Source organism: Moesziomyces antarcticus (genome assembly GCF_000747765.1).
Source record: "Moesziomyces antarcticus DNA, scaffold: scaffold_v10003, strain JCM 10317, whole genome shotgun sequence".
NCBI classification, from domain to species: Eukaryota; Fungi; Basidiomycota; class Ustilaginomycetes; order Ustilaginales; family Ustilaginaceae; genus Moesziomyces; species Moesziomyces antarcticus.
In genome coordinates, this window is record NW_014639007.1 from 314,541 (window position 1) to 341,831 (window position 27,291).

The 27,291-nt window shown below is 62.0% G+C and overlaps 11 protein-coding genes across 11 annotated transcripts; 6 read left to right on the forward strand and 5 right to left on the reverse strand.

The window, feature by feature from the left end:
* Window positions 1-93: 93 nt before the first annotated feature.
* PAN0_003c1574 (uncharacterized protein) lies at window positions 94-1,953 on the forward strand (the record flags this gene model as incomplete). The annotated part of the gene is made up of 1 exon (XM_014802533.1): window positions 94-1,953. One exon carries the CDS (start codon window positions 94-96, stop codon window positions 1,951-1,953), a length of 1,860 nt encoding a protein of 619 aa, XP_014658019.1.
* A 239-nt stretch (window positions 1,954-2,192) lies between these two features.
* Window positions 2,193-3,269, forward strand: PAN0_003c1575 (cytoplasmic protein; the record flags this gene model as incomplete). The annotated part of the gene is made up of 1 exon (XM_014802534.1): window positions 2,193-3,269. The coding sequence occupies one exon, from the start codon at window positions 2,193-2,195 to the stop codon at window positions 3,267-3,269; it is 1,077 nt and encodes a 358-aa protein (XP_014658020.1).
* Window positions 3,270-3,401: 132 nt separating this feature from the next.
* Window positions 3,402-10,568, reverse strand: PAN0_003d1576 (pre-mRNA-processing-splicing factor; the record flags this gene model as incomplete). The annotated part of the gene is made up of 1 exon (XM_014802535.1): window positions 3,402-10,568. One exon carries the CDS (start codon window positions 10,566-10,568, stop codon window positions 3,402-3,404), a length of 7,167 nt encoding a protein of 2,388 aa, XP_014658021.1.
* Window positions 10,569-11,181: 613 nt separating this feature from the next.
* Window positions 11,182-11,660, forward strand: PAN0_003c1577 (uncharacterized protein; the record flags this gene model as incomplete). Its single annotated transcript, XM_014802536.1, has 3 exons — window positions 11,182-11,424; window positions 11,514-11,550; window positions 11,635-11,660. The coding sequence occupies 3 exons, from the start codon at window positions 11,182-11,184 to the stop codon at window positions 11,658-11,660; spliced, it is 306 nt and encodes a 101-aa protein (XP_014658022.1).
* Window positions 11,661-11,796: 136 nt separating this feature from the next.
* On the reverse strand, window positions 11,797-12,096 carry PAN0_003d1578 (uncharacterized protein; the record flags this gene model as incomplete). Its single annotated transcript, XM_014802537.1, has 1 exon — window positions 11,797-12,096. The coding sequence occupies one exon, from the start codon at window positions 12,094-12,096 to the stop codon at window positions 11,797-11,799; it is 300 nt and encodes a 99-aa protein (XP_014658023.1).
* Window positions 12,097-12,385: 289 nt separating this feature from the next.
* Window positions 12,386-13,399, forward strand: PAN0_003c1579 (uncharacterized protein; the record flags this gene model as incomplete). The annotated part of the gene is made up of 1 exon (XM_014802538.1): window positions 12,386-13,399. The coding sequence occupies one exon, from the start codon at window positions 12,386-12,388 to the stop codon at window positions 13,397-13,399; it is 1,014 nt and encodes a 337-aa protein (XP_014658024.1).
* A 30-nt stretch (window positions 13,400-13,429) lies between these two features.
* On the reverse strand, window positions 13,430-15,115 carry PAN0_003d1580 (flavin dependent monooxygenase; the record flags this gene model as incomplete). Its single annotated transcript, XM_014802539.1, has 1 exon — window positions 13,430-15,115. One exon carries the CDS (start codon window positions 15,113-15,115, stop codon window positions 13,430-13,432), a length of 1,686 nt encoding a protein of 561 aa, XP_014658025.1.
* A 374-nt stretch (window positions 15,116-15,489) lies between these two features.
* On the reverse strand, window positions 15,490-16,425 carry PAN0_003d1581 (multidrug resistance protein; the record flags this gene model as incomplete). The annotated part of the gene is made up of 1 exon (XM_014802540.1): window positions 15,490-16,425. The coding sequence occupies one exon, from the start codon at window positions 16,423-16,425 to the stop codon at window positions 15,490-15,492; it is 936 nt and encodes a 311-aa protein (XP_014658026.1).
* Window positions 16,426-17,294: 869 nt separating this feature from the next.
* On the forward strand, window positions 17,295-18,002 carry PAN0_003c1582 (ADP-ribosylation factor-like protein 8A-like; the record flags this gene model as incomplete). Its single annotated transcript, XM_014802541.1, has 1 exon — window positions 17,295-18,002. The coding sequence occupies one exon, from the start codon at window positions 17,295-17,297 to the stop codon at window positions 18,000-18,002; it is 708 nt and encodes a 235-aa protein (XP_014658027.1).
* Window positions 18,003-18,256: 254 nt separating this feature from the next.
* On the forward strand, window positions 18,257-20,323 carry PAN0_003c1583 (vps52-domain-containing protein; the record flags this gene model as incomplete). Its single annotated transcript, XM_014802542.1, has 1 exon — window positions 18,257-20,323. The coding sequence occupies one exon, from the start codon at window positions 18,257-18,259 to the stop codon at window positions 20,321-20,323; it is 2,067 nt and encodes a 688-aa protein (XP_014658028.1).
* Window positions 20,324-20,415: 92 nt separating this feature from the next.
* PAN0_003d1584 (kinase) lies at window positions 20,416-26,232 on the reverse strand (the record flags this gene model as incomplete). Its single annotated transcript, XM_014802543.1, has 1 exon — window positions 20,416-26,232. The coding sequence occupies one exon, from the start codon at window positions 26,230-26,232 to the stop codon at window positions 20,416-20,418; it is 5,817 nt and encodes a 1,938-aa protein (XP_014658029.1).
* Between the last annotated feature and the right edge of the window lie 1,059 nt (window positions 26,233-27,291).

Sequence of the window (27,291 nt, forward strand, 5' to 3'; positions counted from 1 at the left end):
TTTCCAACCCGTCCGGGTGGCCTTGCTTCCCATCCTCATCCTCATCACTTTCGCTTCTACCACCTGCAACACAAAGCGGCAGAAAAACGTACGATGGGCGTGTCATCAACAGCGCGCCTCCCGTCGCTGGGCGCACAATCCATCCCGCCGCTCTTCAGCCACCTGCAGCACACATCCAACGCCAAGGTCGTCGCGCGCTGGAGCATCACCATCCGCTCGTTCCGCGCCGTCCCCGTCCCCTGCAATGCGTGGCCGTCCGACTCGGGTCCCACCAACGAAGATGCATCATCGTCCAGCGGTGTGCAGATTGCAGCCTCGGCATCGGCAGCGTCGGCATCGGGTGCACCGCCACTCACCAAGCCCAGGACCATGTGGCAGGTGTGGCTCTCGGACCACCCGGGTGTGGTGTTTGTGATTGTCGAGGATACGGGCAAGTCGTCCAGGGCCAAGGCGTGGCGCGACTGGGAGGTGGCGCTCAAGAAGTGGAAGAAGGCGCGCCGCGCAGAGATCGAGGCCAGGAAGAGGCTTGCACAGGCTAAGCTCGAGTCGGAGAGGGAGGATAAGCAGTCCGAAGCCGTCGAGGCGACGACTGGCTCTTCCGGATCCGCCGCCGCTGATCCAAATGCCACTGCGCAAAGTTCAAACGACCAAGCGCAGCTGATGGAAGTGGATGCAGCCAAGACCGAGGGCGGCGACGCTGCGTCCGAACCCGCATCGAGTGAACATGCCAAACACGAGGAGACAGAGGAGGAGCCGATTGCATCCGCAGGCCCGCGGCCGAAATTGCAGCTACCCTCGCATACGCGCTATACGGTTTCGGCGCTGACGGCGTCCATGTCGGCGATGCTGACGGGGCTGAATCTGCCGCCTCCGCACGGTGCGCCCGTGGGCACGGCGGGGCCGGGCGCATGGGTACCGCGCGGCGCCGCGGTCTCGATCGAAGGCCTCGTGCTCGAGCTCAACAGCCAGAGCCTCGATGCGCTGCCCGGCATCTCTCCTGCGCTGGCCTCGCTCGACGCGCCTACGGACGGCGAGGGCGGCGTCGACTGGCGCGTGCGCGTCGGCAGCGTCATGGGCGGCGGAGGCCGCAGCGCAGGCGCCGTCGTAGAGGCCGAATTCATCCCACCCGCTGCGGTGCTGCCCACATCCAAGTTCATGCAAGACTTCCTCATGGCGTTGTTCCCACCGGGGCTTGTTCCTGCTCAGCCTGCGCAGATTCAAGCTGCGGGCGTGGGGAATGGTGGCGCGAGTGCGGGGGGTACTCCGCGTGGGGTGCAGGCAACACTTGCCGGGGTGGCGCAGGGCCAGGGGGGATTCAGCTACACTATCGGAGGCGGGATGGAGGGCGTGCAGCCGAATCGCAGCTTCAACATCCCCGTGGTGTCGAATCAGTTGTGGGAGGAGGTGGTGCCGCGCTCGGGCGAGGGCTGGCGGCAGCGCATCAGCCAGCGTTCGCGCCAGATGCGTGCCGCCAAGCGCCTGCAGCGTCGTCAGCGTGCATCCCAACCGGCCTCTCATAATCACGCAGCGGAATCGAATGATGCGTCTGGCTGGCACAGTTTCGGCACAGACGAGCCCGGCGCCGACAAGGAGTGGGAGGACGACGAGGTGTCTTCGTCCGACTCGGAGACCGACGGTGCGCTGCCCAACGGCCACGCCGGCGCGCTGGCGGGTACCGCAGTGACCATGCAGCAGGTGGATGAGGATGACGACGATGATGATGATCGTCCGCTCGGCGCACCTGCCTGGACGCAGCCCAAGCCCAATGCACCGCAGGCTGAGCCGAAGCCGCCCAAGCCCAGCGAGGACACGGTGCAGCTCATCTTCCAGGGCTTACGGTCTGATGCGGACGAGCAGGAGGGTGGTGACATGGGTGCATGGTCTGGTGTGGAGCGTGGGAGGAGAATCGCCTTTCAGTATGTCCAGATGCTGCGTGCAGAAGGCATCATCTAGACATCATCATCGAAGCAATGGTATTGGCGGGAAAAAGCGTGGCATGTGGGTTGCGTTTCGGTCTGACAAAGCTGTGAATTTTTTGAGACTTCGAGAAGAGCGGCGAAAGCGAGCAGCTGCCTAATGCCCCCCACCTGCGCCACGCGTCACCCTCTTCAACCCTTCACTTTCCTACTCGCACCCAACTTCACCCAACACCACTCTATCTCGCCTTTCGCGCTTGTACTGGGGCGATAGCAATGTCGGGGTACGAGCTGCATCAGAAGCTGCGCACCAAGGTGGTGCGCCTCACCAAAAAGAAGGCGTATCCGGAAGCGATCACCGCTCTCCACACGGGTGCACTCGAGCTGCTCTCGCAGGGCGAGCAGGGCTCCGGATGCGATCTGGGCATCTACATGCTCGACGTCTACAACCTAGCCGATACTCCCGTTACGGCCGAGACTCGTTCTCGCGTCACCGACATTGTTGCAGCTGCCAAGGCGGACTTTTGGCGCAAGAAGCTCGTGGATGCGGCTGTCAAGTGGAGCTCCAAGAGCGGTGGTGCTGATGCGGAGCTGCGGTTGTTCGCCGCCAAGCTGTACGCCAAAGACGGGGAGTACGAGCTTGCCGAACCGCACTTTCTTGCTGCATCCAGTAGCGATCCGGAGGCGGCTAAGGAGTTTGCGGGCGCAATGGCGGCGTGGTTGTCGGCAGTAGCCAAGAGGGCGACCGAAGAGAAAGGGGAGGAGCGAACGCAGGATGCGATTGAGCGCATCGAGGCGGGTCGTTTTGCTCTGCGCGCTACGCTGCCGCTTCTTGCCAGTCGCAATGTTCCGGCGGCGGTGGCGTTCATCCAGACGTACCTCGAGACGCTCACGGCGCGGTTGCGATCGCTACTGCTGCCCATCTCGCCCAACCCACGCGCGTTTACCGCCCCGAACGGCACCCAGACCGACTTCAAGCTCAGCATCACCGCCAACTCGGAACTCAACTTTGCCCAGATGGCTACCGCGCTCTCGCTCGCCGCCCAGTCCGGGGTCAATGACGCGCTGCGTACGGCGTGGGCGAATCTCGTACGTCAGTTCGAGCGCGAATCGCAGCCCGACCCCAACGCCACCGGTGCCATCGCCCAGATCGGCACGGCAGTGTTCGGGATCGCCCAGAGAAGACAGGGCGGCAACATGCTCAGCGACATGATGGCCAGCCTGTTCAATGCTCCACCCCAGCAACAGCGTGTAGCTGCACCACCTACACAGTCGAACCAACCCCCACCGTCTGCAACGTCGGCAGCTACAGAGGCCAAAGCTGACGACCTCGTCGACGACGAAATGGACTGAGCTTCCACACACTCCCGTGCAATCAAGTTTCTCTGCCACACCACCACCCTTGACGCACACAACACGCTGCCAAACCGAGTTGAAAGACTGAAATCTGAGATTCTCCCTTACGAGTGTGAAAAAAGGGGGGTTTTAGGCAAAGGCGTCTTGCCAGTCGGCCACGTCGTCAGCTGCATCCTGCTCGTTGGTGAACGAGAGGAAGGTGTGCGGTCTGTGCAGCTCGTCCCAGAATGCGGCGGGCCTGTCGAGCACCAAGCCGTACTTGATGCTGCTCGTCCACTGGGCGCTCAAGCTGAGGCCGTAGTTCCACACGCGCTCCGTGGGCACGAGCGTGGTGCCCAGGATGCGGTCCGACAGCAGCAGCTGCGTCTTGTCGACCATCGTGGCCGGGTTGAATCCCGCCGCACTCGCCACATCCGCGTCGCTCGCCTTGCGTCCCCACTCGAACCCGGCCACGCTCAGACTGTGCGCAGAGAGCGACACCGAGCCGGGAGTAAAGGCACACGTAATGCAGATCGTCGAGGCGCTCCACTCCGGATGCGCCGCCATGGTGCGTGCATGCACCGCCACGTCTTGCGGCGGCAGGTGCGGCACATCCACAGCCGAAGTCTTGATCCAACCTAGCGGCTCGAGATCCTTGAGCATGAATTCGTGCTCGGGAAGCGTGTCCGGGAGCTCGACGCGGTGGTTCGAGCCGCGCTGTGGAACCCACACGATCACCTTGATCTCCTTGATGCTCGGTGCATCCGCGGGAGATACGCCGTACATGTATCCCGCCACCTGCGTGCGCAGATCCGCATTCACAATAAACGTCTTGAGGATGTTCTTGGGCATGACATACGTCAGACTGCCCACGTCGTCGCGAATGTCGTCGTTCGACACGTACAGATGCTGGCATCGCAGCGGCAGATTCGTGGCGCTCAGCGCACGCACGCGCCAGTCCGACTTGGAGCTAAACAGCTTGTTCTCGTACTGCGTCGTGGTGACCGTCTGGATCTCCTCGCCGTGCACGTTGACGGTGCGCGTCTGCGTCGCCGTCACCTGCTGCTGCGCCTCGGCCGTCTTCTCCACCTCGGCCATCTGCTGGCGCTGCACCGACGGCGCCTGGATCGTCATGCCCAGGATAATGTCGCGGATCTCGGACGAGGTGAGCGAGTTGACATTGACGTTGTTGCGCTTGCCAAAGTCGGCGAGGATCAGATCGCGCAGCTGGATCTCCACCTTGATCCACTCCTCGTCCGTCAGCGTCGGCCACAGATGGTGCGCCTCCGTCACGACGCCCGGATGCGGCCGCAGGATGATCTTGGCCTTCTCCTGGTTGACGTGCAGCGAGCGCAGCAGCAGGATCAGCCGCGAAAACGCCGTGAAGCTGCTCACGTTGGTCATCCAGTTGTCGTACGACGAGTAGAGCACCATCTGCGGCTGCGTCGCCTTGAGCACCAGATCGCCGATCGCCTCGAGCTTCAGGAAGCTCTGGAACGGCAGCTGCAGCTCCGAGCCCACGATCGACAGGTTGGGGAAGTCGAGCGAGTGCGTCTCGAGCGGATCGAGCATGCCCTTGCGCGACACAATGATGCGCTTCGGCTGCTCCTCGACGGGCAGACTGCGCACCAGCGCAATCGTCTCCTCGGCCGTCTTCCACTTGGCCAGCTGGCCCAGACGCTTCTGCCCCGCCCACACGGACGTGTGAATGATCTTGAGGAAGAGCTGGCCCGTGCGCGGGTTGAGGATGATGATGGCGCCGTTGATCGGCTTGGTCACCAGGTTGCCCTCGAAGGTGCGGTGGATGGTGACGCGGTAGACGTTGGTGTCGTCGACGAACCAGATGATCTGGTTGCTGAACAGCTCGGCGTAATTGTTCGAGTTGAGGTACGGCTCCGTCGGCTCCGAGCTGTACAGCTGCAGACTCTTGCGCACGCGCTCCCGCAGCACGTACAGCGCCGGGTTGGCCTTCATGATCTTGGCCATGGCCTGCTGGATGAGCGGCTTGCTGCCTGGGAACCAGATGCCGTAGGCCGAATGGATGTTGTACGCCAGGTCGATGCCCACGAGCGCGCCGGTGGCCGACGGATAGATCGAGGTGTTGTCCGTGGTGTAGTCGAGGAACTTGGCGCGGCAGTAGCGCTCGATGTCGTGCGAGTCGTAGTCGCCCCAGCGCAGCTGCACGTCGACCCACCACTTGTTGCCGCTCGAGCCGTCCATCACGTCGCGCGAGTCGGTCAGCAGCGACGGCCGCGACATCGGCCACTTGTAGCTGGCAAACAGCAGGATGTCCGAGCTCGACGCCGTGAGCCTGTACGACTTTCGCGGATGGATCGTCTCCTTCTGCACCGTCTCGATCGAGAGCGCCTCGAGCTCCTGGTCAAACACCTGGCACAGGTCCATCACCACCGACTCGTGGATCTTCTGCCACAGATGCGCGCGGAAGAGCTGGATGTACGAAATCTTGAGCGAAGGCATCTTGCCGGACATGAGCACTCCGCACAGGTCGAGCTGCACCTGGAAGCCAATGTACACGCTGCTGCGGTTGAGCGTGGGCGACCACCACAGCGTGAACCTACGGTTGGGGATCTGGGACAGACCCGATCGCTGCGCATTCGTGAGCCGCTTCTGCTGCATGCTCTCCTCGAACGACGACGACTTTTCCCAGAACAGGCCCTCCCAAGTCGGGTGGCCCGTCGCTGCAAAGAGCGAGTGCTCGAGGATCGTCTCGACACCGCCGAGCGCCGCGATGGTGTCCGTGCGCAGCTGGTTGAGGTTGTGCAGCTTGCCGTCGTGACGCTGATTCGTCCACGCAAACGGCTGCGACTTGGCGATCTGATACTTTTTGAACTCCTGGCGCACGCGCCACATCTTGTCGTACGACAGGATCGTGCGGTCCTTCTGGAAGAGCGTGGCGATGCGTGGCAGACCGCGGTGGAACGAGTCCTCGAGATCCTCGAGCGTCAGGCGTCGGTTCTGCTCGTTGGCCTCCTTGCGTTTCTGCGCGTACTCCTGCCACACACGCGCCGAGTCTTCAAACTCGGACGCCCACGGCGTAATGTAGCGGTACAACGCCGGCAGCAGCTGGTCCTCCTGGTTCGACAGACCAGCTCGGAAGTGCGTGATGCCCGTGGTGGTCTGGCGCGAGTACTTGAGGTCGGATGCGGGGATGAGCACGTGGCCCATGGAGAGCATGCCGAGACCGCCGAGCTCCTTGGGCGAAGCGAGGATGTGGATGGGCCATCGCGAGGGCATCTTGGAGTTGACGCCGGACTTGATGCGGTTGATCACCTTGTTCTCGCTCCGGACGAGCAGGTCGAGCATCTCCTCGGTATTGACGACCGCCTCGCGGTAGTACGTCATGAGCGCGATCAGACACGTGTTCCACTTGTTGGCGATCTTGCTGAACGGCGCGGCGCCGGCCGACATGAGCAGCGCGCGGACGCGGTTGCTAAAGTTGGCGATGCCTTCCTCGGACACGCGCAGGAACGCGGTGGAGGTGCGCTCGCCCGAGCTTGCCTGGACGAGCGGCCAGACGCCGTCGCGCGCCACATCGACGTCCTCCTGGCGCATCTTGGGCAGGATGCGCACCTCGAAGCCGAGCATGGAGAAGAGCAGGTTCGGATTGTCCTTGCTGTACACGGAGCAGAACGTGTCCTCCCACTCGATGGTGGTGAGCGAGCGCGGCAGGCTGTTCTTGACCGTCCAGAACACGGCACGGCCGAGATTGACGTCGTGCTTGACGAGGCGCATGCGCGCGTCGCGCGGCCAGCACTTGCGGTTGTTGTAGCCGATCACGTTGCTGTTGTTCGGATCCGGGTTGGCGGTGAGGTAGCGCTGGACGAGGTCGCGCGCCTCGTCGGCGGTGAAGCGGTAGAGGATGTGGATGCGGTCGACGTAGCGCGTGTAGAGGCGCACCGGGTGTCGTGTCTCGGTGGCGGTATCGCGGAACTGGAAGAGGCCGTTGGGCATGTTGGGCGGACCCGCCATCTCGTTGGCGCGCTGCAGACCGAGGATGAGCAGATCGAGCACGAGACCGTAGTACTGGAACACGAACGAGCTGAACTGCAAGCCGCGGATCAAGCCATACGAGTTGACGTGCGACATGTCCTTGAAGACGATCGAGATGTTGTTCTTGGCGGTGATGTAGTCGGCCAGATTGTGGTCCATGACGAGGCGCAGCAGGCGATTGAGCAGCGTGAGGTCGATCTTTTCAAACACTTTGCTGAGCGTCGTCTCCATGAGCACGTTGCACTGGCCCTCGGAAGTGTCCCAGATGTCGTGCGCGTTGTTGATGCCGTTGCACCACTTGTACACGAGCAGCGGCGCCGGCTCCGAGTCGCTGGGCTTGATCCATGCCGGGAAGAGCTGGCGCTTGTCGGCCTCGTACGAGAGGTACTGGCTGAGATAGGCGTCGGTGATCTTCTCAATGGGCTCGATGTCGTAGGTGGGCGTGAGCTTGGAGAAGGTGTCGAAGAAGTCGAAGCCGGCCTCCTTGAATGCGCGCTGTGTCAGCATGAGTCGCTTGATGCGTGCGAGCGTCTCGTGCGGATTGTCGAACGCCTGCTCGATGAGCGCGAGCTCCTCGCGCTGGCTCTGGTTCAGACGGCCCTTGACCGAGTACGCCTCCTTGAGCGAGTCGAGCGCCAACACGAGGTGCTTGACGTCGTGCTTGTTGTTAAGACTCGGGAACGGGATGGGGCTGAAGCGGCGCGCCTCGAGCCACTGCACGGTGGCTGTGAAGGCGGCGACGCCGACCTCGGAGGTGATGTAGGGACCGCTCTTGAGATAGTCTGCCTGCCTCTCCTGCTCTGCACGCAGGAAGAGACGGGTCAATCTGCCCTGATTCTTGCGCACGGCGGCCTTGTCCACGGTCGCACCGCGGGCGATCCTGGCGCGCTGCTGATGGGCCACGGAGGTCCACCAGTCGAACTTCTGCTTGACGTACCTCAGGATGAGGTTCTCGATGGGCGCCGGCAGATTCGGGCTCCACGGCGTGTTGCTGCGGCACGCGCGCCAGGCCTCCTGGAGGTGGCTCATGATGGTCTTGACCTTGTTCTGGCGCATGCCCTCGGGCATGGCATCGAGGATGTCGTGCATCACGGCGGCACGCAGCTCGAGGTCCATGGCGGACTCGACGCGCTGCTTGGTGATGGACTGCGCGCCGCTGCGGCCTCCTCTTCCCTCGAACTGGCGTGCGAGCAGATTGCCGAGCCAACGCTCGAGCAGCGGCACGATGCCGCGCAGGAAGAAGATCCAGACCCTCCACGAGGGCGCCCAGAAGCCGACGCCGGGACCCTTGCCGACGCCGGCGGCGTTGAAGCGGTAGTAGATGACGTGCTTGAGATCCTTGCAGGCGCGGATCTGGCGCATGGAGCGGTACTTGTACCTGTAGATGCCCGAGAGCGTGGCGACGTGGTTGAAGAGGTACTGGAGGCCGTCTGCGAGCTGGAAGGCGTCGATGGAGCCGAGGCGGAACTGTACGTGTGCGTCGACGACGAGCTTCATGACGCGGCTGAGCTCGCGGACGAGGTGGAAGGCGTTTCCGAAGCGGCTCTTCTTGCGCTCCTTGGTGGTGAGGGTCTTTGTGGGCTTGAGGTTCATGTTGTAGTCGAGGTGGAGGTAGGATGCGCCCTTGCGGTGGATGAGCAGATTCATCATGTTGAACGACTGCTTGGCGACCTGGAGACCCGCCTCGAGCCAGTCGATCGAGGTGTTTTGGAAGAACTTGGTGTTGTTGAGCTCTCGGAGCAGGTTGGTGCGCTTGTGCACCTTTTGCTTTGTGGTGTGGAGGCTGTTGTAGACGTACGACTTGAGCAGCTTCTGGTAGCTGACGCGCACCTTGACGGGCTGGTTTGGTGGGCAATGCTCGAGGCACCAGGGCTGTATCAAGGGGACGTCGACGGCGCGGCGTGTGCGACCGCTGCGTAGCGAGTAGGGCTTGGGAGCCCACCAGAGCGCGATGGCGTCTGCGGTGAGGTCGTTCTCGAGCGGCGCATCTTGGAGGAAGGGCTCGATCTCGTCGGGCAAGGAGAAGGCCACTTCGTCTGGCAGCTCGTCGTCTCCATCGACGCCCGGGCCGAATACTTGGTCTTCGTGGCTGAGGACAGGGGTGCCGTCGTCGTAGGTGTCGCGGAAGGCGCCGGTGCTGGCGAGGGTGCGCGCCGAGATGGGGTTGATGGCGGGATCAAAGTAGAAGGCCTGATCGATGTCGTCGGAGCGGATGTAGACATTGGCGGGCTCGTGATAGACGCCGATGTGGACTGCGCGTGGCCTCGAGTTGTAGAGGTGCGGGAAAGCGACGCGATACTCTGTGCGAATCTGCTGGCGGATGATGACCTTGCGGAAGTCGGTAAAGTCGGTAAAGTCGTCGTCGAAGCCGTCGGTGTCCTTGTAGAGGGGCTCGAACTTGGGCCCGCCGGGGATGGCCATGTTGAGCGCCTTTGCGGTGTAGAAGGCCTTTTTGTCGAAGAGGTAGAAGGCGTTGCGGTCGCCGGCGGAGGAGGCCTCGCTGAGGAGGGTGCGGCCGAGACGATGGAGGGTGGCCATCTGGGGCAAGTCGAGGTTCCAGAAGCGATAGGAGGAGCCGTTGACGTGGGCCTTGTTGGAGATGAGCGGCTTGTGATCGTAGAACCAATCGATGACGGGACCGTCTTCGTCCTCGTCGAGCTCGAGCTGGATGGCCTCGAGGGGCTCTACGTCGAGGAGGTTGTCCGAGTAGTCGACGACGGGTTCCTCGTCGTCAAAGGGCGGGAATCGCATGCGCTTGAAATGGCGACGGTCGCGCTTCTCTCTGCGCATGGCGATCCACATGGTGGCCCACTGAGCGTGGAAGACGGGTTCGATGACGCGGGGCACCTCGTTGATGAAGGTGATGGCGCCGGTGATGTGGTAGAGGACGGGGACGTCGCGGAGCTGCTCCCAGGGCATGGGGATGTTTTCGAGCACCTTCATCATGGCGTGCGGGAGGTACTTGAGCGCGCCGAGGTGGACGCGCTTATCCTGGCGGTACTTGCGGTTGGTCATGTCGCCGTGCTCCTTGATGATCTTGCGGAGCACCTCGGGGGGCATGTCCTGCTTGCCCGTGTCTACGAATGCGGACTTGCCGGTGCGGTCGCCGAAGCGACGACTCTGTGTCTGCTGCCATTTGCGTGCTTTTGCCTGGAGCTGTTCGGCGGTGAGGGGTGGTGGCTCGCGGCGCGACGAGCTGGATGCGGCGGCCGATGATGGGCCGGATCGAGGCATGCCCGGTGGTGGGCCCCTCATTGCGGCGGGTGCGCTGGGGGGAGGACCGCGGTAGCCAGGCGGGCCTGACATGGTTGTGAAGCGGCGGTGCGCCCGCTTTAGCCGATGGTGTTCACTGCTGACGCTGGCTGAACAATTGAGATGGTGGAATACAGGTGCACAAGTAGCGCGAGGGCGATGGCACAGCTAGATTCGAAGGATTCGTCGACGGCGATGCAGGAGTTGTCGGATGGTTGAGTGTGCGAGTGTGCGACGAGGGGTATTGGGTGTGTGGTGGCTGTGCTGTGCGCCAAAAAGCGGTCGCGGATGGTGGTGGCAGTTGCAAGAGCGATGGAGACGATGTCGATGTCGATGACGATGAGCTGAGCTTTCGTCCGCCCAACAGCCCAGCAGCCCAGCAGCCCAGCAGAGAAGCAGAGCAGCAGAGCAGCAGAGCCACGCGTTTTGGCCGCCGCCGCGGCCGACTGATTTCGCCGTCTTCCGAATTGGCTGCGAGTTTTTTTTTCTCGCGCGATCTGCTTTTTTCTACAGTGTTAGCGCTAGAACCTAACATCAACGGGGAAAAGCGCGGGCCACCTCAACTTGAGCTCAGCCTCATGTGGAGAGACTGCATCCTAGCCGCCATCACCACCCTCTGCATACACGGCAACGTCGCTGCTGGAACAAGGCCAGGAGAATCGTCAAGATGGACGCAGAGAACGTGCGCGCTGCGGGAAGCACGGCCGACAGCATGGACGAAGACATGACGACGAGCACCACGCCCGCCGTCCAAGGCGCACAGACACCGCTCAGCACGCACGACGACTCGGACCTCGCCTCGTCGTTCTACACCACCGAGCGCGCCGACGCCGCACATCCATCCACGAGCACAGCGGTCGCGGACGACGACGATCTCATGGAAGCAGGCGCGCCGAGCCGCGAAGAAGGCGTAAGTTCCGTATGCCGTGTGTGATTGCAAGTGGCAAGCGGATGAGGTGCTGACTATGGATGTCGCTTGCGGCGGGTATGGTGGGACAGCTACTGGACGAGAAGATCCGTGCGCGCTATATCCAAGGTAAGTCCAACACGCGCATCGGAGTGCAAGCATACAGCCACTGACCGACTTGATGCTCGTTCGTCTGGGCTTGGGCGCGTGCAGAGATCGGCGACGTCTTTGCTTCTTGACCGGTAATCGCATCAAGCTGTCTGTCTCACGATGGGTGTGCTGACATCGCGTGTGCCTTCCACATCTGGGCTCCTGTGAGGGCTGTCGTTGCGTTCGATTCGAATGATGAGATGGTGACGGATGCGCTAAGCTCGTTCAGGTGTTGGTGGTGGTGGCGTTGCTCGGCTGGTTGGGATTATGATTCTCCTGCTGCGACAGACCGGGCTGTGTGGCCGGATCGTCCATGTCGTCCGACTCGTCGCTCCTCTGCAGGGTCGAGGCATAGTGATGGTGTGGCTGGTGGTCGTTGATCGACGAGCCGTCCGGTCGAACGGACGAAAAGGACGACGCCGACAGGTTCGGATTGTGCTGCATCATCTTGGCGCGCCGGTACGCCTTGAGCGTCTCCACATCCGACTCCTGCACCGACAGACTCGTAGGCGGTCTGCGCAACATCGTTACGACTTGATCCAGCGATGCCGAAGGTGAAGGTAGAGATGGTGGTTGTTGGTGCGCCTTTTCGCGACCACAATTCGGCGCGACTTTTTTTGGGGGGAGCGTGTTAGAGCCGAGTGGAGCAAGACGACGCACAGACATCTTCTCCTCCTTCTCTACTTGCAACTTCATCTTCACCCACCAATGCTCCCCACCCTGGCTCCAAGATGAGCGGTTCAATACGGTGTTGAATCGGTTCTGGGAGTGACTTTCTTTCCACCACCAGGTGCTGGAGCTGCAGCTGCCCAGCATGTCCGCCAACTCGCGCCCCAACCACCACGCGCCGTTCCAACCACACTATGCGCCGCCCGATGCATATGCGCACTACACGGGTGCGGCGTGGCAGCAACAGCCGTTTCGACCGCAGCAGTACTATCCGAGACCGTACGCGTCGGATCCTTATGCGTCGTCATCGAGCGGGTATCCGCACCAACAGGCGTTTCCACACCAACAGTATGCATCGCCCTACCAGCACCACACCGCTTCGGCGGCATATCCAGGCGCGTATCACGAAGAGCCGTCGTATCCAGGCCCAATTGTCAGTCCTGCGCCACATCCAGCACATGCTCGCGCACTAGAGACGCAGCTGGACCACCTACACCTGGCGCCCGAGGCTGGGTCGTCGAGAGCGTCGAGCGCGCCAGCGTCACGATCCGCATCGGGCGGCGGCAAGTCTGACATTGCACTGCGCTATCCGCGGCTCCCCATTGTCCCTGCGATTGCCCCAGCCCCTGCTGCGCTTGCTGCGGCGGATGCAGAGGTGGGCGAGTACGTGGCGCAGCTGCATGCGGCGCTCGAGGCGTACGAGCGGCGCGATGAGATGCTGCGCCTGCGCACCGAAGCGGTCGGCTTTGAACCACGCCGTGCGTACCTCGCCTGGCAACACCCCTCTTCCGACAACGCTGAGGAGGGGGAGGGGGCGGTGAATGCGGTGCTGGGAGTAAGGTTGTTGCAGAGGCTGGATGCGGTGCAGCGCGAAAACGCCGAGCTGGGCGGTCTGCTCGCGCGCGCGCCCGAGCAGCGCCGCCAACTCGAGCACGAGGTGCACGAATGCCATACGCTCATCGATGCGCTCGACTCGGCACTCACCCATGCGCAGCAGCACGCACAAAAGACGCAGCAGGCACTCGATCTCGCGTGCGCCTCCAACTCTACCGCCATCGTCTCCACCCCTCCCCAACCCACTCACGACAACAGCATTAAGTCCGAGCAGCCCACAACGCCGCGAAAGGGAGCACCACGAAGACGAAAGGGCAAACCATAGCTCAAGAGGGTATCTGCATTTCGTCGGGATTTACAGGCGGGCGGATTTGGGCCGCCAATCGGGGTGCACGAGCAGCGGGACGAGGTCGGTGTACTTGTTGTTGGCACCGAGCAGGTCGAAGGGATCGTTCCTGATGCGCTGGGCGTTGTGCTCCAACCACTGGCGCTTGCGCACGTACATCTGCGTCTGACGATCCTCCCTCTGCTGATCCCATCTCCAGCTCCACATCCGCGTCCTCTTTGGATCCGCCTTTTCCAGCTGCCCGTGCAGCTCGGCTGCAAAGTGCAGTTCCGACGGCGGACCGTCCTTCAAACTGCCGCCGAGAAGATGGTAGCCGACATAGGTGGTTGGGTCGTTTCGATCCGCGTTCGGATTTCGCGCTGCAACACGGGAGAACATCCAGTCGAGTCGGGTGCGTTCGTCTTGCAGCCGATCGTGGAGGGTGGAGGGGATGGGGATCTTGCCTGCCCAGACGGCGGTGATCCAGGCCGAGATGAGGTCGTTGAACGAGAACGGCATGGTGGAGATGACGAGTCCGACGAAGGCAAGCGTCAAGCGCGGGGAGGGGGCGTAGAGTGCGTGGTTGTACATGCGCGGTACGCGCACGGCTCGCAAGCTGTCGGGCGTCAACAACTCCACCTCGCCCGTACCGCGTGCCCGTGCTTGGTCGGTAAGCACATGCAACCACGGATACTTTTGTCCATACCCCGTACCCAGCACCACGTAATCCACACCGCCAATCACGCTTCCATCCACCAGCGTCAGCTCGAGCTGCGTTCCCCTTTCCGAGCCCGCAGCGCGCGTGAGCTTGTACGTCGTGATCATGCCCACGTCCTTGATGCGCTCGTCTGGAAGCGAGGGACACTTGTCCACCGGAGCCGTCTTGGCCGAACGATACACGGGGTGGTCGACCGAGTTGAGAGGTGCCAGATGCGCAGCCACCTCGTTGGCCGAATTGTTGTTGCCCACCACCACCACCTTCTTGCCGCGGTAGGCGATCGAGTCGCGATAGTGCTTGCAGTGGTGAATGTGTCCGGCCTTGCGGGCTTCCTGCAGACCCGGTGCATCGGGGTAGTAGGGAGTATCGTACCAGCCTGCGGCTACGACGATGCGATCAAACGTACGCTCTTCCACCGTCGGGGTGAAGCTCACCGCGTCTGGTGGAGTGAGGCTTGAAGTCCAGTGCTTGAGTGTGACCTTCCAGCCGGCATCCTGCGCGAGTTCTTCGACACGCAGCACCTCGACGCCACACCTAATGCGCGATCGATACGGTTCTGCGAAGCTGCGCAGATACTGGTGTGTTTCGGCGAGCGACGGGAAGGTCTCACCGTTTGCGGGGGGCTGAAACTTCTGCCCCGAGAACTCGAGGAACTCGGGCAGCACGTTTCCGCGTAGATTCAGGTAGGCCGGACTGGGCCAATGCGGCTGACCGCGCGGGTCAAAGAGAGGCGAAAGCCCCTGCACCTTGTCGGCGCCCACGGCACGTTCGAGTGCATACGTCTCGTCACTCCAGTACCACACGCCTCCGACATCGTCGCGACGCTCAACGAGCATCGCATCGAAGATCGCATAGCTGCCCGCATCGTCGTATGCACGCTCTTCGCTGAGGTTGCGCAGCGTGACGAGGCCAGTCGCGCCACCACCGATGATGAGCACGCTCTCGGGACCCTGTGCGCGCGTGCGCGGTGTGAGACGCACAGTCGACGATCCACCCATATCTGCCGAAAGTCAGAGGAAAGAATGTAGAAGATGATGATGATGGTGGCAGAGCGGGGTCATCCAATCAACCGCTTAAATCGTAATTGAGCAGCCCACGTTTCTTCTCGACTCACCGGCCCAGATGGCGCCATCCCGCATGGCTTTGGCGGGCTTGACGCGCTGCCACGGTCCAACCATCCCACCGGCATCTTTCCCGGCCAGACGGACCAACAGCGCCAGGCGCGCGAATACCCGAAATTGTTAGACCCCCACCGCACCAACTCGAAGCCCCAGCCTCAACCTCATCTTCAAGCTCTGCTCAGTCTGTACGGACAAGGCGCAAGTGCGTCAAAGCGGAAACATAGTACAATCGATTCGCAAACGCAAAGTCGCTACAGCTCGGCGAGGAGCATGGTGCCGAGGCTCTGTACGATCTGGTCGCCCATGGTGGATTCCACGGCGTCTTCGAGATGGCGCTTGGGGTCCTGCTTGCCCACGTGTCGCGTCTTGAGCTGTTCCTGGGTGAGCGTCGACTCTTCCTGTACGGACTTGTTGTAGGCTTCGGAGAGCGAGAGCATGCGTTCGATGGCCTTTTGGTTGTTGTGCTTGTGTTCGCCAAAGTCGCGCAGCCTTAGGCCTTCGGTCCAGTTGCGCTTGTGGAGGTTGTTGAGCATGGACTGTTCGAGTTCGGTCTTGCGGTATCCGATGGCGATGGAGTAGTAGTGGCGATTCAAGCCGTGGATGAGCGACTGGATGGACGGTTTGTTGAGGTGGCCGATGTTGCTCGTCGTCTGGCGCGGTTCCTGGCCGAGCATCACCGTGGACGGGTTGATGAGGCGGAAGGCGTCGATGACCACCTTGCCCTTGACGGACTGGATGGGGTCCACGACCACGGCGACCGCTCGCGGGTTGAGCTGCTCGAACGACTGCTGCGTGTTGATGTCGACGTTACTGAGCCAGCAGCCGAAGCCGGGATGCGAGTGGTACCAGCCGACGACCATCTCGGGCCGGCCGGTCTGCTTGAGCATGTCGAGCATCTTGGTCTGGAAGACGGGATCGACAGCCTCTACCGACACACCCGTTCCGGACTGCGGCATGGCGAACACGTCGATCACCGACACGGTGTAGTCGTCGATGAAGGAGCCGAGCATGAGACCCATGACCTCCATGGGCACACCGGCGCGGCCGTGTTTGAGCATCTTGATGAGTGCGAGCGACGAGATGTACACCATCTCTGCATTGTCGTTCTGCGGCGCATCGCCTGGCGATCCTCCTGCGCCGGGCCCACCGCCCATGCGCGCCTGCTGCATCATCGACTGGAAGTCCATGGCTGTACTACGCCTGTGGCGGTTGCGGCGAGAGTGACTCTGGAAGCGGTGGTTGTAAGCGCGGTGCTCGTGCAGACGATGAGGATCTGAACGACGTGGGCGAAGCTTGCCGGTGGCGGAGAGTGCTGTAGTGTATGTTTAAGATGCTGATCGTGACGATGGGCGAGGTGCGAGAGGTGCGAGAAATGTGGACAGTGTCAAGTGGAGTTGCGCTTCGGAGTTGATGGCCAGGCCAACGCGTCCCCTCTGGCCTCGCTGCCCTGTGCAGAGCGAGAGAGGAAGAGAGAGAGAGCCACAGAGCGCAGCCGTGATCGCCCAACACTCGCTCGCCTTACTCGTTGCTTATGTAATGAGCGACCAATCGGTTCGAATTTCTTTGGGCGATCTCACACTTTGAAAATATCCGCGCCTCCACAAACGCACAGCGACGCGCAGCAGCTGCGAGCGACGAACGAGGGCATTTGGCAGGGCGCCTCGGCTCAGTTTCAGCCTCAAGCTCAAGGCTCTGGCTCAGGCACCGACAGCCACCGCAAACCAGGCACCCGATGATATCACGCCGCCAGCTTTGGCTTTGCCTCCTCATGCAACACTCGCCAACACTCGCCATCAAGGGTCCGCTTCACTCTGCACTCTCGCATCGACTCGCTCGTCCATCCTACACCTCATTCTTTCTCCAATCTGGATCCCTGCCCCGCCACTGCACGCGCTGCCTGCACCGCCATCGTCGGCAGCTGCTTGAATCTGCGAAACGCTACGACCAATCCCGTCGCTAGACGTCATCGACGCGAACCCCCATCGCTACTACTGTACAAACTTAATCGACCCCTGCCGCGCGAGCACGTCTGCTCTGCCCCGTACTACGCGAAATCATGTCGTCCGGCATCGGCTCGCTCTTCTCGTCGCTCTTCGTGTACCTGCGCTCGCTGCTGTTCGCCAAGCACCTCGAGATCTGCGTGGTGGGCCTGCAGGCGGCGGGCAAGACGTCGCTCGTCAACCTGCTCTCGTCCGGCCAGTTTGCAGACGAGATGGTGCCCACGGTAGGATTCAACATGCGCAAGGTGCGATCCGGCAACACCACCATCAAGGTGTGGGACATTGGTGGCCAGCCGCGCTTCCGCAGCATGTGGGAGCGATACTGTCGAGGCGTATCCGCCATCGTGTTTGTCGTCGACTCCTCCGTACCCCTTCCCTCCTCCTCAGCTTCAAAGCAAAGCACGGCCTCGAAGTCGACATCACCACCTGCGCAGGCAGACGCAACACCAGCGGCAGGTGCGGGGCAGAAGGTCGATGCGGCTACGCGAGCGAGCACCGCAAGTGCGTCTGCTTGGACTGTGGCGACAGAGGAACTGCATGCGTTGATCGAGAGGCCCCATCTGGCGGGTGTGCCGCTGCTCGTGCTTGCGACCAAGAACGATATCAAGGGCGCTGCTCGCGTAGACGACGTCATCCGCGTCATGAAGCTCGACACCATCGCAAATAGGGAGGTCAGCTGCTACAGCATCAGCTCCAAGAACCAGGTCAACATCGACGTCACGCTCAAGTGGCTCGTTGCAAGGAGCCCTGCCGGCCAGCGATGAGTCGTTGCACCCATTCGTTCGCACCGATGCTCGTGCGAGTCCGCCCTCCCTCGATCATCCACTCAGCATGTACGCTGCCCACTTTGTCTTGGTCCTTCTAGCATCCCACACCACAGCAATACCCGAAGTTGTTATTCCATGGCATATGCGGCTATCGCCATGTTGGTGTGGGCCAGCGACAATCGGATAGGGCGAATGATTTTTTGAGCCAAAATGTTAGATCTTTACGTCGCTTGGACCGGCATGCCACGCGCATGTTGCTGGGCTCCACACCAACACCCCCACTCTTCTGCGCACCACCATCTGCACGTTGCACCATTCCAATCGTGCTGGCGATGACAGTCGACGATGTGCAAGCCGAGCGGCTAGTGGGTCAAGCAGCAGCTGCTGCACAACTTACATCGACCACTCGCACCGATATCCAAGCGCTCTACACGCAAGCCCTCGATCGCCGGGCGGAGGAAGACCGCGAGCGCGATGCGAGATACACTGCGCTCGCACCGACGCTCGTGGCGCTGAGCCAGCAGGCGAGCTCGTCCAAACAGCTGCTGGGATCGCTCGAGTCGTTCCTGTCCACGTTCCAGTCGGATCTGTCCACGCTCTCGACGCATATCTCGGCGCTCCAGGCCACGTCGCATCAGATCGATTCGCAACTCGACGCCACGCGCGATGTCGAACTCCAACTCGCTGCCTTTCTGTCGGATGTAGCACTCAGCCCAAGGATCGTCGATTTGTTCTTCGATACCGATCCAGAGTCGAGGCCCGAGTTGTGGCAAAAGGCGGTGGGACAGCTCGAACGCGTACTGGACGCAACGCTCCCCTCGGCCACGATCGAGCTTCCCGGTCGCAAAGAGCCAGTGGTACTGGGAGAGGTCCAGGCGGTAAAGGAGGTCAGGGCCGTGGCAGAGGCGTGCAAGCACGTCGTGGCGGCGAAGTTGAGGACGTACCTCACGGCGCCACATGCGGCTATCAAGGCGTCGGTGACCACCAACCTTCAGGTGGTGCAGACGAGCGTGCTGCTGCGACACCATCGACCATTGTATGCCTTCCTGGCGCGACAGATGCCACGCGTTGCCATCGATGTTCAGCGCAGCTACGTCGGGGCTGCCAGGCTGTACTTCGAGACGGCCTTTAGGCGGTATACGCGCAGCCTGGGCGTGATCCGCAAGAGGTGGGCGGAGACATCCACTGCCACGACTATCACAGAACCTCCACCAGCAGGGGCAGATGCCAGTGGCAATGCTAGAGCCATGGCGAATGCGCTTCAGGCTAGCATGTCTGGAGTATCCAAACCAGCTGCCGTGGGGGTGCGGGCGGGGGGAAGTACACCTGTACGCGGGGGGAGTCAGGATTCAGCCGCAGGAGATGCAGATGCCATGTCGGTGGATGCATGGCTATTCCCTGCGTCGCGACTCGCGTATTCGCGGCTGGACAGTGGAGCTGCAACGGTGCTTGGCTATTTGGCGGACGATTCGGCGTTCAAGGCGTGTCCCGAAAACCTGTTTCGGTCGCTCTCGCTCGTTCTCGTCGACAATGTGTGTTCAGAGTACACGTTCATCGTACGCTTCTTTGAGGCGATCTCCGACGATGATCACCGACTCGACCCCCGACCTGCTGGCGAGACCTCGGGCGTTGCTTCCGTCGATAGCGCAAGTGTCGCAGAGGACGAAGAAGAGGCATCGGTGGTGCAGTTGAGTCGGCACGAACAGGCGCAACTGCACGGACGCGGGGCAAGCGAAGAAGTCTTTCGTCAGATCATGGAACCTGCCGTCACCACCTGGACCACATTCGTCAAATCGCTTTTGCCTTCATCCTCACCAAGTGTGTCAGGGTATTTTGGGCTCTTGTCCATGGTTCAGTTGAACGATTCACTGTTGGCGCTGGTGGGGTCTAGGGGTTGTGAGAACTCGCTCGTCACTTCGGCAATGATGGGCTTCAAACTCGACTCGTATCCGCATCTCAAGCGGTTCCTAGACGACCAGATCACCGCCCTCACCAATCCATCCCAATCCGCTTCGTTGTGGAAGACCATCTCCATGTCTACGACGTCAACAGCAGACCCTCAGATCATCGCAGTCAGATACACCAGCCTCTTCACCAAATCCCTCTGGCTCCTCCAGAACGACGATCCCGCCATCCTTTCCGCACTACAGAGACTCCGCGCACAACTCGCACAGTCCCTTCCGTCGACACAGCCAGTCCGAGACCAAGCCGTCAACATCCTCATCTCCTCGCTCGAATCCGCCCTACCCCCCTCCCTCGCAAGCCACCCCACCGCGCAAAACGAATTTGCCTTCTGGAACAACATCCTCCATCCCTAAACCCCCCCGCACACACCGCAACACCGCAACGAAGCATCATTTCTACACTTGACATTCCTCCCCCCGCCACCAATAATCTGTGTGTGTGGGATCTACGACTCGTCCGGAAGCGTGCTGAGCTCCGAATCGTTGCGCAGCATCGCCTGGCGCTGCACCTCTTCCTTGTGGTACTGCATGTCGGCCACGATCGCTTCCGACCCAGGGTGTGTGTGGTTCGGATGGCCAGGCACGTGCTTTGGCCTGCTCGCACCGATCCCACTCTCACCGTCGTTCATCTGCACATCCGAATCTCCCGTCGCATCCGCCTTCTGCTGCTGCGTCTGCTGCTGACGGAAGCCAAGGCTGGCGCGCAGGCTCATGCTCGGATTGTACGGCGTCGTGATGCCTGTGCCTCCACTCGACGCCGAGGCGGCCGCTTCGCTGTTGGACCACCGACTGCGCGTGCTGTTGAGCGAGCTCACGTTGCGGTCCAGGCTCTTGAACGCCGATCCCACGCCGGGCGTCGCCGGCGCCGCGCCGAACGCACCCGCGTGGTGGCCCGGCTCGAGCGAGTTGACGCTCGACCCGCTCGAATGGCTCGCCGTATCGTCGTATCCGCCTTCGGCCAGCATCCCGCCGCCCGCCAGCTCCGCAGCCTCCTCGGCCGCATTCGCCGCATCCAGCTCCTCGATCAGGCTCAGCATCCACGGGTCCTCCTTGAGCTGGATCGCCGTCGGTCGCTGGCGCGGATTGATCGTGAGACACTGCCGGATGAACTCGATACCCAGCGGCGAGAGCTGGCTCGGATCCGGCAGCGCCGGGTGCTGCTCGGCCATGCCAATGTGGAACATGATCGCCCACTCGTTGTCAAAGTTGCTCCACGGCCGCTTGCCCGTGGCGAACTCGAGGACGACGCAGCCAAGACTCCAGATGTCTGCGGCCGACTGAGGCACGTCGGCGTTGCCCTTGATGACCTCAGGCGACATGTACATGGGCGTGCCCTGCAGACTCGCCATGGCGCCTGCCGGTCCGCCTTGCTTGCCCGCCTCGCCCGCCGCCATCATGCCTATGTTGCCCAGCCCGCCCGTCTTGCGCGAGCGTTGAATCGTGCGGCTGTTCTTGGCCAGAATCTTGGCGGCACCAAAGTCAACGTACTTGAGCACGCCCATGTGGTCGAGCAGGATGTTGTCCGGCTTGATATCGCGATGGATGATGCCCTGCGAGTGCAGATAGATGAGACCCTCGAGCATCTGGAGCGTGTAGATCTGGATCACCGCCTCGTCCTCGATGCGCCCGTGCTCGAGCAGCGCGGCCAGCGAGCCTCCCTGGCAGTACTCCTCGAAGATGTACACGCGGTCGCGGTGCACTTCGATGCCGTAGTACTCGACAATGTTCGGGTGGCTGAGCATCGACATGACCTCCATCTCGTCCTTGATCTGCTGATACAGGCTTGGCGTCGACGAAATGTCCTGGAATCGGATCTCCTTGACCGCCATCAGTCCTCCGCTGTCCAGGTTCACCGCGAGGTACACCGTGCCGAACGTGCCGCCGCCGATGAATTGGCCCTGTTGCCAACGGATGGTGATCTTGGATGCCGACTGCGCAAGGAATTGCAAGCTGCGATCCTCGAGACGGGTGTCGTCCAGCACGCGTCCGATAAGACGCTGTTCCGCCTCCATCTGGCTGCGCGCTGCATCCCACTCGAGCACCTTGGAGATCCAGCGCTCCTCGGTCGCTTGCATCCCCGCGTCCAGCTTGTTGATCAGCATCTGTGCGCCGATTCCTGGTCCCACCAGCGCCGATTTGGCGCGCTCGACCTGGGCAGAAGACGGTGCTTCGCCGTTGCTCTGCAGCCGCAGCGCCTGGAAGTCCTCGGACAGGCTCTGGGCTGCATCCGCGCCGCCGGCCGAGATGCGGTGGCGCTCGGCCTTCTCGCGCTCGAGGCGCTCCTGATCTTCCTGCGCCTTGGCCACGCTGCTCCTCGCGCCCAGAATGTCAAAGTGTGAGATGAGCAGCGCCATGCACGACGCCACTTTGCTGCGCAGCAGCGCAAAGTCCTGCTCGTTGAGCCGGAAGATGTTTTCGGCAGAGGTGATGTGGTTGGCGTTTCCCAGCGCCGAGACGGCCCACTTGAATGTCTTGCGCTCGCTCGGTATGCAGTCGTCACAGATAAAGGCAATCCAGTCGATCGCCAGCCGGCCCAAGGCGAGCGTCATCTGGTCGCGCAGACGCACCGACTCGATAAACGGCAGCGCACGACGTCCATGCTCGGCTGCCATCGAGTAGCAGTTCTGGATGAGCTCGTCGCAACTGCCGCCCAGCGCGCCTGCCGTGTTATCGGACGTCGTGGAGCGCGGCGTGCCGCTCTTGGCTCGTGCACGCACGCCCAGGCCGCGGAGACGTCGGCGGATCTCGGGTACCTTGCGGATGATGGTGTCCGAAAGCATGTACACGCCCTTGTTGATCTCCTCGAGGCCGGATTGCACGCGGCTCATGTGCGCCATCTGCTCGTTGAGCGTCTCGAGCGGGAACGTGTTGTGCCCATCGTCGCTCGCGTCCTCGTCTTCGGGCGCGCCACCCTGGGTTGGCTGCGAAAAGATGCTCTGAAAGTGGCGCTTGGCGAGCTCCAGGCGTCCCTTTGCACCGTCTGCGATGAGGCGCACGCGGCGGTCGGCCAACGCAATGTCGACGCGGGGCATGATGTGGTGCATCACTTTGCCCGTCCACATGAAAGGGTCACGCGGACTGAGTAGGAGGATGTATCGTGGATGACTTTCAGCATCCTCGTCACTGCGACCGGCGCCGGCGCCAGCAACGCCAGATGCAGAGGCGGCACCCGTCTGCTTGTCGATCTGTTCGCGCAATGCGTTTGCGTTTCCGACTCCGGCGGCGGTCGTTTCGTCGCCGTCGTCGCCATCGGCGTTGAGCGCATTGGCGGTGGCCTCGGCGGCCATGACGGAGTCCTCGTCACCCGGACGGACGCGATGCAAGCACTTGCACACGAGGTCCTGAATGAGCTCAGGCTTGTCCTGCAGGCTGGGCTCGGCAACCAGATAGATGCCGTTCTCTTCGAGAGCCTCGGTGTAGACGAGAAAGTAGTCGTGGTCGATCAAGGTGAGCATGAAGGAGCTGAGCGTCATGGCGCTGGAGGATGCGACGTCACTGTACTCGGCGACGGAGCGGTCATCGGCTTCGAGGTATTCGGCCGAGGGCCGCAGGGTGCCGAGGTCATATTCCGCCGCATTGTCGAGACGATTTCGGATGTCTCGGGCAAAACCAAGCAGCTTTCGCGATCGGATGCGCACATTGTCGAAGACGCTGTGAATCCACTTTGCGCGATCCTCGAGGGTGATGAAGCTCTTTCCGTGGACGTCTCGGCCGGTGGCAGCGGCGGAACCCAAATTTGAGGCGGGCTCCGGTTTCGCGAGACCGACGGGACCCGAGGTGGGCTTGGGTAGACGACGGCCATGCTGATCCTGCTGGAGCATGGTGGCTGTCAGCTCGCGGTTGAAGTAGCGCGCGATACGGTCAAAGAGCTTGTTGACGAAGCGGGTGATGTTGGTGGCCACGATGATGTCTCCGCCCTCGATCGACTCCACGGCGGTGCTGAGGAAACGCCATTCGGGTTCCAAGATCTCCGTCTCTTTAAAGTAGACGCTTGCCTTGAGTTTGAGTCGGAGCAACTTGAAGAAGAACTTGAGCGCGCTACGCAGCACGTCGTCGTAGCCCTCGGCAATGCAAGGAGCCAGATCCCATCCGCGATCGGGGTCGGCGACAATGATGCCAGTGTAGTGGAGCTTGACTCTGCAGGCCATGGCAAGGGCAGTGCGCAGGTCGTCTGTGAGCGAGTCGACGATGAGGACACTGGGCTCGGCGAGCTTGCCGGCGTAATCGAGACGCAAGCGCAGGGCGCCCTGCATGAGACGGGTGGGGAAGTTGATGAGCGTGACCAACTCGGGCTCGAAGGAGGGCAGGGCCATGCGCTCGAACTCCTTGTGGTGCTTGAAGATGGTCTCCTTTGCCTTTGTGATGAGCTGGTAGAGGCTGGCGAGGGTGCGCTTCTCAAACGTCGACTGGAGCGAGCCTTCCTTTTGAATTCTTTCGACAAAGGTGCTCTCATCGTCGACGGGAGGGCGACCCGAGCGCGGCTGGTCGTGCTGCTCTGCGCTCTTTTTGCACTCGCTGTCCCAGTTGCGCGCGCTGTGTGCTGCGATCTCGAGCGTGTCGGAACCGGTCCACTTGCGTAGGATGTCGATCTGGAGGCGGAGCGAGGTGGTGGTGTTGAACCAACTGTAAAGCGCGGCGAGCTTTGACTGAACTTCTGGCTCTCCCCACGCAGGAACGATTTCGACGGCTAGTCTTGTGCTAGGGAACTGCTCTTCTGCGCTGTCGATGCGGCTGAGAAGCGCGCCGATCTCGGCGAGCACCATCTCCTTGTCCGTGGCGGCGGTAGCGACCGATGCGGAGTCGGAGTCGCGTCTGTCGGACTGTGTTTCGGCGGAGGCTTCGGAGGCAGAGGCGGGCTTGTCCTGGACGCCCGAACTGGAAAGGTTGCCTGCAGACGAGCTAGGACGTAGCTCGCGACTGTCGGCGCTGGCGATGTGCTGGGCGCGGCAGTCGCGCACCTCGGCAACGAGGTCGTTGAGCATCTTGCCAAAGCCATCCTTGAGGCGCTTCTGCTCTTCGTCGATGGCGCCCCGCTGCATGCCACGACCGCGGAGGGTGGCCCTGATGTCGAGCCAGCGCTGGTAGCTGAGCTCTTGGCGGGAGAGGTCCGGGGTGTCGACCGAATTGATGCGTTTTGTCTCTGATTTGAGGACTTCGGAGTTGAGTACGGATTCGAGCATGCTCTGCCACTCCATGCGGTGCTGTGGATTGAGGATGGGCGTCTCGTGGTCGCCGAGATCTGCGGGGGTGTGAAGGTCTTGGGGGAAGCTTGGACCGGGCGTGGCTGTGACGCCTGGAGGAGCATCGATGGATGGAGCGAGGGGGTCGAGAAGCGGCGCTAGGGAGCGTGGGCCAGGCGGAAGGGTTGGGGCGATCAGGGCATGACCTTCGGCGTCCCAGTCGTCACTGTCGTCGCTGGCACTTGCGCTTGACCAGGAGAGGCGGTTGGCTTTGCTGCCTGAGCCACCGCTGACGGATGCTGTAGCAGCGGTGTTGGCATTGGCGGCATCATAGTTGGAGCCACTGCGAGAGAAGTAGTCGTACTCTTCCGCCGCTACTGCTGCTGCGGCAGCCTGAGCGTTGCGAGAGGTGCGTGCTGCGGCTTGATCGACACTGTTGGCGTCGCGGCGATCCGTGAACGACATCGACTCGGCGTGGAGGTCGTCGTCATCTTCGTCGTCGTCGTCGTCATCGTCGAGGTCCGCCATGAGGGCGGCGTCTGTGCGGCGTTGGCTTTGAGCCCTGCGCTTCTCGACGTCGAGCTGACGAGCGACGACGCTTGCAGTTGGATCGCCGAAATAGCTGGGTTCCGTGGAGAGGTCGCTATCCTCTGGCACCGGCTGTGCGAGACTGGAGGTGCGTGCGCGATTGGTGGTGACATGGCGCAATGACGAGCTGGAGCGGGGCGCGCGACGCGGGCCGGTGCGGGTGCCTAAACCTGCGGCGGGGATGCGTTGATTGGTGCCGGCGGTGTGTGGCTCATCCGAGTCTGTGCTGGCTGCCGAAGAGGAGTTGGAAGGATCTTGGAACGTGACGCTGGGTACACGTGTCTTGGTCGGCGTTGCGGCGGGTTGCGACGATGAGGGAGGGGAGTGGTCGGGATGCTCCTGTTGTTCCTCCTGTTCCTCCTGTTCCTCCTGTTCCTCCTGGATGGGTTGGTATGCGAGAGACGAAGGGCCCGCTGTGCTGGTGCCCGAGGCACTGCCATCGCCGTCAGCGGCGCCGCCGCCGCCGTTTGAGCTGTCGGAATGTGAGCCGGACATGGCGAGAGGGGCGCGGGACTGTGCGCGTGCAGATGAAAGGGAGTGACGAGGTGACTACGACGAGAGCAAAGGGCTCATGGCTGCCGCTGGTAGATCTGTACGGCGTGGGAGATGTTCGGCGTGTGGCCGAAGATGCGAGCAGGTGCCGACAGACGGCGACTTGGCTGAACGGCTGGCTAAGCCTCGCGGGGGAGCTTCGGAGAAACTGGCACGGTGATGCCAAGAGAATGCGTGCGCTCGGAACGGCGAGGGACGGCGTCGGCACTTGGTGTGGCTGCCCAGCGAACGTGAGCCGATGAAAGTGAGAGATGAGAGGCGAGTGTGAACAATGTCGGTGAGTGGAATCGTGTGAATCGAGCGAGTCGAGTCGAGTCGAGTCGAGTCGAGTGGAGCACCGCAGCTGGCCGATCTCGAGACTGGCTGGATTATCGCTTGGCTGCTGCCGCGTCGGTGCACATGGCGATCTGCACGCCGAGCAGCAGCAGCGGCGGCGGAATTACAGTCCTGGCGAGGCGGCTGCGCGATTTCACCGATTTTTTGGGTGTTGGCCGTGTGGAGCTTGCACTCGCAATTCGGATCGGTCCCGATCGGGCCACAGTGACTTCAGTCTGGCCGAAGCCTGCCTTGCTGCCGCCGTAGGATAAGCCCTCTCTGCTCCGAGACAGGCACAACCGACTCGCTGGCTAGTTACAGTCTTGGCGTGGGAGAGCGAGAAGTGAGAAGGCGGAAGTGCCGATGCTAACTTGACGAAGCCCCTCCTGCCTTAGCAGCAGCATTTCGGCGATTCCGAGCCGTGTCGAAATGTGAGTGCCAGGATGGGCCCGACGCTCAAGCCAGCTGTTCAACACGCGCAGCAGCGCCCGACTCCCGAACACGAAGCGCGCTGCAGGTGTTGGACTCGGCCGCTGCCACTTTCATTCCGGCTCATGGCGTCCGTTCTTCTGCTGCTCATAGGTTCGATCGAGCCGCCTCCACGACTGCCTCCATCCGCTGCTCATCCTTGGGCTCAGACTTGGAACCGCACCCTACTGATCGCGCGCGGTGGCGCAGCAGGCCTCT